General features: G+C 51.8%; 3 protein-coding genes across 3 annotated transcripts; all 3 read right to left on the bottom strand.

The window, feature by feature from the left end:
• Positions 1-107: 107 nt before the first annotated feature.
• On the bottom strand, positions 108-1,701 carry PpBr36_00299 (uncharacterized protein; the record flags this gene model as incomplete). The annotated part of the gene is made up of 2 exons (XM_029887492.1): positions 108-1,348; positions 1,461-1,701. 2 exons carry the CDS (start codon positions 1,699-1,701, stop codon positions 108-110), a joined length of 1,482 nt encoding a protein of 493 aa, XP_029751981.1.
• Positions 1,702-3,745: 2,044 nt separating this feature from the next.
• Positions 3,746-4,869, bottom strand: PpBr36_00300 (uncharacterized protein; the record flags this gene model as incomplete). Its single annotated transcript, XM_029887493.1, has 3 exons — positions 3,746-4,323; positions 4,593-4,703; positions 4,857-4,869. 3 exons carry the CDS (start codon positions 4,867-4,869, stop codon positions 3,746-3,748), a joined length of 702 nt encoding a protein of 233 aa, XP_029751690.1.
• A 2,635-nt stretch (positions 4,870-7,504) lies between these two features.
• On the bottom strand, positions 7,505-8,722 carry PpBr36_00301 (uncharacterized protein; the record flags this gene model as incomplete). The annotated part of the gene is made up of 4 exons (XM_029887494.1): positions 7,505-7,705; positions 7,772-8,281; positions 8,380-8,451; positions 8,720-8,722. The coding sequence occupies 4 exons, from the start codon at positions 8,720-8,722 to the stop codon at positions 7,505-7,507; spliced, it is 786 nt and encodes a 261-aa protein (XP_029751689.1).
• Between the last annotated feature and the right edge of the window lie 217 nt (positions 8,723-8,939).

Below are 8,939 nucleotides of genomic sequence, written 5' to 3' on the forward strand. Positions count from 1 at the left end.
AAAAAAAAAGAAAAAGGACTTTTCAACCGGAACGTCCACAATTTTATGTCAAGGTATATACACTGACTACATATTGGTACAAAAAGCGCCACTACACAAGAGCGCTGTTAGAAGTCCTCGACATGCGATCCAACGTTCTTCTCTCTCGCAAACTCTACTAGGTGCATCCCCACCGCCAGGTCCATGAGACCCATACCGACGCTTTTGTAGATGACATTTCCACGCTGCAGCCACAAGGCAAGGTGGTCATCCTTGGTCTTGATCTTGGTGTCGGACTTGGTGGAACCATGGCTGGACGTCCGCTTGTGCGAGAAGAAGCCCCTGTACCCACTCCGACTCTTTTCACTGGCCGGCGGAGACGCGCCGCCGCCCCGGCTCGGCGACGATCCCCTGCTCGTGCTCGACGCCCTGCTCGCGCTCGACCCGTACACGGTGGACATGGCAGACGTCCCTGGCGTCAGGCTCAGCCCGTCGAATTCCTGAGCCAACGGAGACCCGAGCGGCGCCTCGTCCCTGGCGCCGACCTCGGAATCGCCGTCGCTTTCGTCCGGGAGGGAGCACCTTTGAAGCATGACCAGCTCGCCAAGTTCGACCAGCTGGTCTGGACGGAGGCCCGCAGCTATGAGCTCGCCCGCCTCCTTGAGCGCGCCGTCGATGGTGTCCACGACAACCACCCCGCCCTCGGCCGCATGCTTGTGAAAGTGCGGCCCGTGGCCCTTGTGCCGCTTGGTGGCCTGCCGCAGCACGTCGAGCGGGATCTCGGCCATATCGGGGGTGTAGGACCCGATGGCGACCAGCAACCTCCCCCTGCGCCTGCCCTCGGGGTTTGTGAGGTAACTGGCCGGGAACAGCTCCCTCGTCGACGGCGTGCAGCAGAATATCACGTCCGCCGCCCTGACCTGCTCCTTGAGTAGGCGGTCGTACTCGACGTAGCCCGGCGTCAGCATGGCGAACTGGCAATCCGCCCAGCCCTCGCGCTGCTTCGTCTCGGCCGGGATGGTCCAGAACCGCTTGAGCAGGTCGCGGCAGCCGTCGTTGTACCGGTGGTTGATGACGTTGACCTGCTTCACCGTGGGGCCGCGCGACTTGAGCGCCAGCCTCACGTGGTAGTAGGCCTGCAGGCCCGTGCCGAATACGGTCAGCACCCGGACGTGGTCCCGCCGCTGCACCAGGCACGTGCTGGCTAGCGCGGTCCGGAACGCCGTGAGATGCGATGCGTGCAGCACGGCCACCGGGTCGCCCCGTGCCGAGAAGAGGGTGATGGCCCCGGTTGGGCGGACGACTGGGAGTTCTGGTGCATCTTCGTCTTCGGCGATTTTGGTCGCCTGGGGAGAGCTCAGTGTGATTACTGGACAAAATTTAAAAGAAATAAAAAAAAACAGCGGCACATTGTCAGCCCACGGGTCCAACAGTTTATAGGGGTAAATATTTTGATGCTGGCAATCACAAAAGGGACGAACCTTTGACCCCTAATCCCGGAGGCCCGTGGGACGGCATAAACAGGCTCTTTGTCCCCGTCGAAGGCGTGAAGACGACCTGACGCTCGAGGTGGCTGTCATCCTGCGGCGTTCGACTCTGGGTGCCGACGCTGTACTCGTGCAGCGCGCCCTTGAGCGCAGCTTGGAACGACTCGAGCTCCTCTGCCGTGAGGTCCTCGAGCAGATCCTTGATCTGCCCATCCGATAGGATTGACAGTGGCATGGTTTATGGGTCCAGGGAGGGGTTGGTTTTCGTCTGATAAAGTTGGACCCAGGGTTGCACTGGACTACCTTCTTTGAAGCGTATAGATATCTACCTGGGTCCAGTCTATAGACTATCTGTGTGCAGGTAACGATGTTAACTTAGTGTGGCAACTGGCCGGGTTCGTCTGCATATAAAGAATAGACTATCTAGGTTTTGACATGGAGGCCTCACTGTACCGAATAAAGTAACGTGCTTAATTTGACCCAATAATGGCTATCTGTTTTATTAGATAAATAAATAAAAATAGACTTGAGTCTTGGAAGTAGTATCACCATCACTGTATGCCTAGTGTCTCGATGCTGTGAATGGTGATAGCACAGGTCTGGGACCTACAGTCGGAGGCCCCGATATCGGGCCAGGCGGGGTTACGGCACCTCCGGGACGTACGGGCGGGGGGGTCGCGAAAGGTCTTTTGCGGTAAACCCTCCAGGTAGCAAGCATTAAACTCGGTACGCTAGCTCCCGTTGCTTACTACACAAAGTACATTCGCCCTTTGGATCCGAAATACCACCCACGTCTCTCGGAGCAAAGAGGACAAGGTCACGCAGATTCTCTCTGTACCACGTCATTACTGTGAAGCCATTACGAACGCGTTCCACATTCCGCAGTCTTGGTTTAGGGCGGGTTTGGTTGTACGACAAAACAAGGCGTCTTGGAACCATGACTCTCCCAATCATGCACAAATCATCCACCTGTTTTGCTTTGTTTATTGATTTTATTTTGATTTTTTTAAAACCACGAGCTCCTAACCAACGAGTTCACCGCGACTCAAACACTCCGACACAGTTCTGCGTGACAAGGTGGATCATCTCTCCTACCCGCTTGCTCTATTTGAAATACAGTAATTACTACTCCCCCCCTTCTAGCAGAGGAAAAAAAAAGAAGACAAAAGAGCATATTAAGCCAATCGTCCCTAGGGGTGCATGAATAGGTATGCATGCAAACCCCCGCAAAGCAGCGACGGGAATATGTTGAGGTGAGGCGACCAGTCGAAAAAGGGGGGATTGTCTCCTTTTTTTTTCATGTACAAACAAGGACAGAAAAGAAACCTGATTTTTTCTTCTTCTTTTTATATCCGATGAGGCCGGTATTTTTTATTTATTAGATCGATCCGATGGACAAGATGGGAAACCAACATAATGGGCAAGGTTGAAATGCACCCTTCTTTTTTTGCATGACATGGGGGGAGTGTGAGTTGCAACAAACAATAAAATCAATACCACGTGCACAATAACCCTTTTCTAAGAGGTCGAACAATGTTAGAAAGGGGACCTTCTTTTTTTTTTTTTTTTTTTTTTTTCTCCTTTCCCACACCGCTGACTCTCGCTTTTTTTGTAGCCACCGAGGGCTTGGGGTCGGACTAACAAAAAAGATCGCACGGGGCAGCATGCACGCAGCCAGTACGCAGCGAATGGTTCCAGATGCACAAATCGTACGTCTTTCTTTTCATGACTTGTCAGCATAGCCTCACCCAAAAGAGAGAACAAACAAAATTGGCCATGCGTTTTGGGGTCCGGAGACTAAGCCGAGGACAAAAGACCACCCAAAACTGAGTTTACTGATAGTATATATATATATATATATGTATATGCCTGAGTCGTCTGCTATCAAACGACTTCACAGAATCATATGAAACTATATTTATATATTAGGTCCTCATCAACCCTTGACTCAGAAGGCGAGAGCCCCTGCGTGTCCTGTGACCTAACCCCAAACTCCATAGACACCTATGCTCTATCAAGACCGCTGTTATCTCGCATCGAAACATAACCTCTTGCATTTCCAGCGTGAAAAAAAATAAACAAATAAAAAAGAAGAGTCAAGAGAAAACATGGAAAGAAATTAAGCCTCTACGTACTTTTTGCTCCAGCCGATTGTATCCATCAATACGCAGAGCAAGCCAAGCCATGGTTGCCATGTTCAGTACACCGGGGCTGATTATCATTCATGAGATGATGAAAAAGGAAAAAAAAAACAAGCGTCATAATTGCCAACGGCCACTTTAGCGAGCTGTCATGGAGGCGTTACCGCCACGGAAGACAAGCGTTGCGTGCCTGCCCCTGACGACTTCGCCATCGCCGTTGTAAGAACCGCTCTTGGCGGCGTTACCATAGCCAAGGTCTTTCATCCTCCCGGAGGCAAGGTCAAAAATGCAGCCGTGAACCTGCAGGCCCCTCTCCTTGATGGCGTCCTGGATGTTGGCATTGGCCATGAGGACCTTGACACCAGCCTCGACGTTCATCTCGGCGATACGGACCACGCGGTCCTTGGCGTCGGAAATGGCGTCCAGCTCAGCGGCGTTTGCCTGACGGACGGCTTTGAGAGGCGTCAGCCACGTATCGAGCACGCCGCCGACCCTCGAGTCTCCCAAAGCAGCGTTGGCACCACCGCAGGCCGTGTGGCCGCAAAGCACGACGTGCTTGACCTTGAGGTGCATGACTGCGTACTCGATAACGGCCGATGTGTTGATGTCGGTAGCCGAGATGATGTTGGCAATGTTTCGGTGCACAAAAACATCACCTGGCTGCAGGCCCAGAATGGTCGTCTCGGGGCATCTCGAGTCAGAACACCCAAGCCAGACTGTGAAGACCAGAAAGAGACAAAAATTAGCGGGTCTGATCTATGCCTCAGACTATGTCATACCAAAATAGGCAATAAGCAAGCCTCGCAGCTTCACAGCTCAGGCTGTAGGTGTCGCACCACACGTGCAGGCACCGGGCTGTGCGGTCCATGCTCGCATAACATCCCTTCTTGCACCTATGTGCCCCTTCCCCCCTGGAGTCGCCGGGTACGGGAGGGGGTAGGGTAGGGAAGATAACCATGAAGGGAACAGATTGGAGCCGACTTACGGATCTGAGGCCACTGTCCGCTGGCCAGTTTGGGAAAGAAGTTCGGGTTCTGGTGAGCCTTGTAGCCGGCCCAAGCCGAGTTGGAGCTCAGAGAATACTGAAAGACATCCTCTGAAATCCAGTTTGTATGTTAGCCTCTCTAGATCAACCCTTGAACAGATACCGACGGGCCTCGGGACCAGGGCTGGTTTTCCCACTGCGGTATCGGTGTGCCTGCCGGGTATTCAGACTTGGCATGGGGTAGGTATGAGAGCATATACTGACGATTTTGAGCCATTGTGTCGGAAAACAAACTGTAATGTTGCTGATTGCGCAACGTAAAGATATAGCAAGGTGAAACAAAAATATTAACAGAGCTGAAGGACTCAGAAGCGTCCGGGGTCCTCGAAGACGGCGCAAGACAAGACAGTAGAAAATGTCTGTCTATCCACAAGAATCAGTTGACTTTAGAGAGCCAACCTTTTTTGCTTTGTCCTTCTCGGCAGCAAGAGCGTCAGGTTTCGGAGCCGGAGTTAGCTCGGAAGGTAGGTACACAGGATTTTGAAGTCGTGACCTGCTTTTTAAGAAACCAAGACGCAAGTCGTGGGGGGTAAGCCGAAGTTGGAGGTGTGATTTCGGAATTGAGAGGCTTTGAGCTTGTGGAACCAGAAAATGATAGCCACCTGGGCTATAGCGCGAAAGGACAGACAGGCCTTGTCCGAGGTACTTTTTGATAAAAGGATGGCAGTGGGTGGGTTTTTAACGGGTTGTTGTGTCGTTGGCAGGAACGACTTGCTAATAGTAGGTAAACTTGGGGGTATCACAATGTGGACTAATAAATCGACACAAGCACCACAACCTAAAAAAAAAAAGAAAAGGCTCAAGAGTTTATAATAAAAAAGACAAGATCAAAATCTCCAATCTCCTTCAGCCAACCACCCAGATGCGGGAGGTCTCTTATATTATCACAAAATGCACACACGCATGAGAGCCCTAGCTCTTTTCCGCCGAGTAGCAAAGATAAGGAGGGCACGGGTACCGTATGAGGATCATACATCCCCGGTTGGATCCCTACCATAAACAACCTTGTCTATCACTGCTACCATACAGTAATTACAAAAAAGTACCGTCAGTCAAAACCCACCGACGACGCCGCAACGGGCGGGCCAGGGTTGAAACACAAGGGGGGTCCAGTATGGGCCAGGGCCCTGGGAAAATCTCCCATGTCTTGGTGCACGGGAAATGCAAAAGAATAAATCGGTTGGCCACATGGGGAATACGGAAATTCGCTGCATGGTCAGACACGCAAGGACGAAAGCGACGTAATGACGAGAGGGAGGGGAATAAAGGGTGTGTGTGTGTGATGAAAAAAAAAAAAAAAAAGAAAGAAAGAAAGAGCGTGGGGGGCGAAGCATCGTGGAACAGACAGACGCTTGTCTTCCGCGTCAATGTCAACTTTGGTGCTTGGACATGCCCTGCTCTCACCGTTGTGCCTCCGAGTCTTGTGCATGTCTTGTCCGGTCAAAGTCAGCTGCGGGCGGCTATTAATTATTAGCTATCTCACCTACAGTAGTCGGCCTGTTTGGGGGGTAGTTTTCCACGATCCATAGCATTTCTTTTCCCCACAAATGCCACGTCCTCAAATGGGGGACCACCATCTCTTGTCAATGGGATTTTGCCGAAAATGCGTGGACCCAGGAGCGTATTGGCCAAGACCGAATTGTTGAATGCCACCCTGGACCACCGTAAACCAAGGTGGAGCAAAATCCGACCGCTTGGGGGCTCTGACTTGACTCTGGGCATAAAAAGCCCCAGAATTGAAGTCGCGCAAGGATGCCGGTCAGGCGGCACTGGTCCTCGCCCTCAGGATCGACACTCTGGGAGAGGATCAGAATACGGTACACAAGCTTGTCAAGAGGCCCCTTTCTTATCGTCTTCTCCGCAAACAGCCTGCCGAATGCACATGGGGTTTGTAGACAAAAGCAAGTTCGATGCAGATTCCAATCAAGGGTTCAGGGGTTAATCTTTTGAATCAGCCAACGTCTCGCCCCCCCTTTGAGGGCTTTTCTGGAATTGTTTCTCATGGTTATCTGCCTGCCAATTTGCTGGTAACCTACAGAGTTCCCTAAACCTTTATGGGAATTTACATGAGCCACATGGCCAAAAGTCCCCTGATCTAGACCACCCATAGGCTTTAGCGCGTGCAACAACACCCTGTGCAATATCTTGGTTTTGCAGAGTTGATTTGAAATGTTTCACGAGAAAAGACTCCGACGACCCACTGAATGAATATACACTACAGTTCATGATGTATGGGGATTTTAATCATAGATAATCAAGACCTGTTGGCTATCTCTTAATACATGCCGATGCCGAGATTCTGAGAAATTACGACCATTCGGCCAACATGCATTTCCCATCCACCATCCGCATTTCCTGCGACCTTTGCGCATCCCCAAAAAAAGAAACATACCCGCTCGAGTTACGCAGATTTACCACTCTCACCTCCATACATGTATAGTATTAGCGTGCCCAACTTAGTCGGCAAGACTTCCTTGTCTTACTCGGGACGATCCTGCAATGGTATTTCAAGGTCCTCTTGGCTTGGCAATGTTTGAACATGTCTATCTCATACACCAGCCTGAGCGGTGCATATGTATATCGTGTCCACGTCTACCTGCCAAGCGACGGTATGACTCTCACACAGGGCGTGTTTTACGATTGTTAAGCAATGCCAACACCCAGCCTACACCACAACGTTATATCACCATGCAGAAATTCCGGCCGGAGCAGTGGCGAGGGCATCGTGCATTGGAAGAATTGAAAAGCTGAAGTATCATTCGTAATAACCCTTTTTGTGCCAATCCGAACGCCGCCCAAAATGCACCCACACGCCATTCGCAAGAACAAAGAAGCATTAAGACAATACGAACCTAGACCTTGATGGCCGAGTCGATAGCCTTCTGCTTCTTCAGCTCGCGCTGCTGGGCCTTGTAACCCATGATACCACCACCCCACTGCCTGCGGGCAGACTCCGACTTCTCCAAGTAACCATCCTTGATGGCCGAGATGAGCTTGGAAAGCTCGCTCTTGTCCTCCGAGCGGACCTCGGTGATGGCGAGGACGGCGGCGGTCTATTGAATTGTCAGTTAGTGTAACCAAAAAAGAAACCAACGTATGAAACGAGTATGACTGCATACCTTCTTGTGGACGACGGTACCGAGCCTGGCCTTGCCCTTGATGATGGCGTAAGGGACACCCATCTTGCGGCAGAGGGCGGGAAGGAAGACGACAAGTTCGACGGGGTCGACGTCGTTGGGGATCAGGACAAGCGAAGCCTTCTTGTTCTCAATCAGGCCGACGACGTGGTTGAGACCGTACTTGACGGTGTAAGGCTTCTTGCTGACATCCTCCTTCTTCTTGCCCTCCTTGACGGCGGTGGCCTCCTTGAGGAGACGCTCCTTCTTCTCGGCCTTGGTCTCAGGGCGGTACTTGTTGAGGAGCTTGAAAGCCTGGGCGGCGGTGTTCTTGTCGAGAACGTGCTGGAACTGGGCGAGCGCAGGGGGGACCTTCAGGCGCATGCTGAGGATCTTCTTCTGGCGCTGGAGACGGACATACTCGGGCCACTTCACCATGCGCGACAGGTTGCGCCTGGGCTGAATGTCCTGGCCGATACCGAAGTTACGGCTGCGCTTCTCGAGAAGCGGGTTCTACACATAGGAACGATAAAACACATGGTAAGTATGCCGACGGTGGTAGCGCGTAGGGATGGGTAGCGCGGAGGATTAAAACAAGGATCTTTACTGACCTTGGGGGCCTTCTTGCTGGCCTTGCCTGCAGAGAAAGGGGCAGGCGCCACCTTCTTTCCGGTCTTGGGGGGCTATCATTGAGGAAAGAAGACATCAGTAAATGAATTTCATTGACTGTGACCTTCTTTGAACTCTAAAGAGGCCAAGGGACGGCATTTCTGCGCATCCACATGGCTCAAGCCAAATCATCACCCTGCCATCCGAAGACGGGCGAGGGCGGAAAAGAGCCATTGCTGCGTGATCCGAAGACCAGCGGCTTGGAACTCAAGGCTCATTACGCTCAATGCGAAAGAGGAGCAGAATGATAATCGTCATAGTCGGTCTTGCGTGTTAGCTTACCATTTTGTCGGTTGTTTGTCGTCTCCTCGTGTTGAAGGGCGTTGGGCGTTAGGCGTTTGGGAGTCGGAGTTCAAGAAAGTTCCAAGATGGAAATTTGGGAATCCTCGTTCAAATTGTGGGTGAGGGAGTGCACAACCAAAAAGCGGTAGCCTGTGGCAGAAAATGTTGGCCCCACTGCCAAAACCATCACGTGGTAATGGCGATGTCTAAATGATCTATA

Source organism: Pyricularia pennisetigena, chromosome 2 (genome assembly GCF_004337985.1).
Source record: "Pyricularia pennisetigena strain Br36 chromosome 2, whole genome shotgun sequence".
NCBI classification, from domain to species: domain Eukaryota; kingdom Fungi; phylum Ascomycota; class Sordariomycetes; order Magnaporthales; family Pyriculariaceae; genus Pyricularia; species Pyricularia pennisetigena.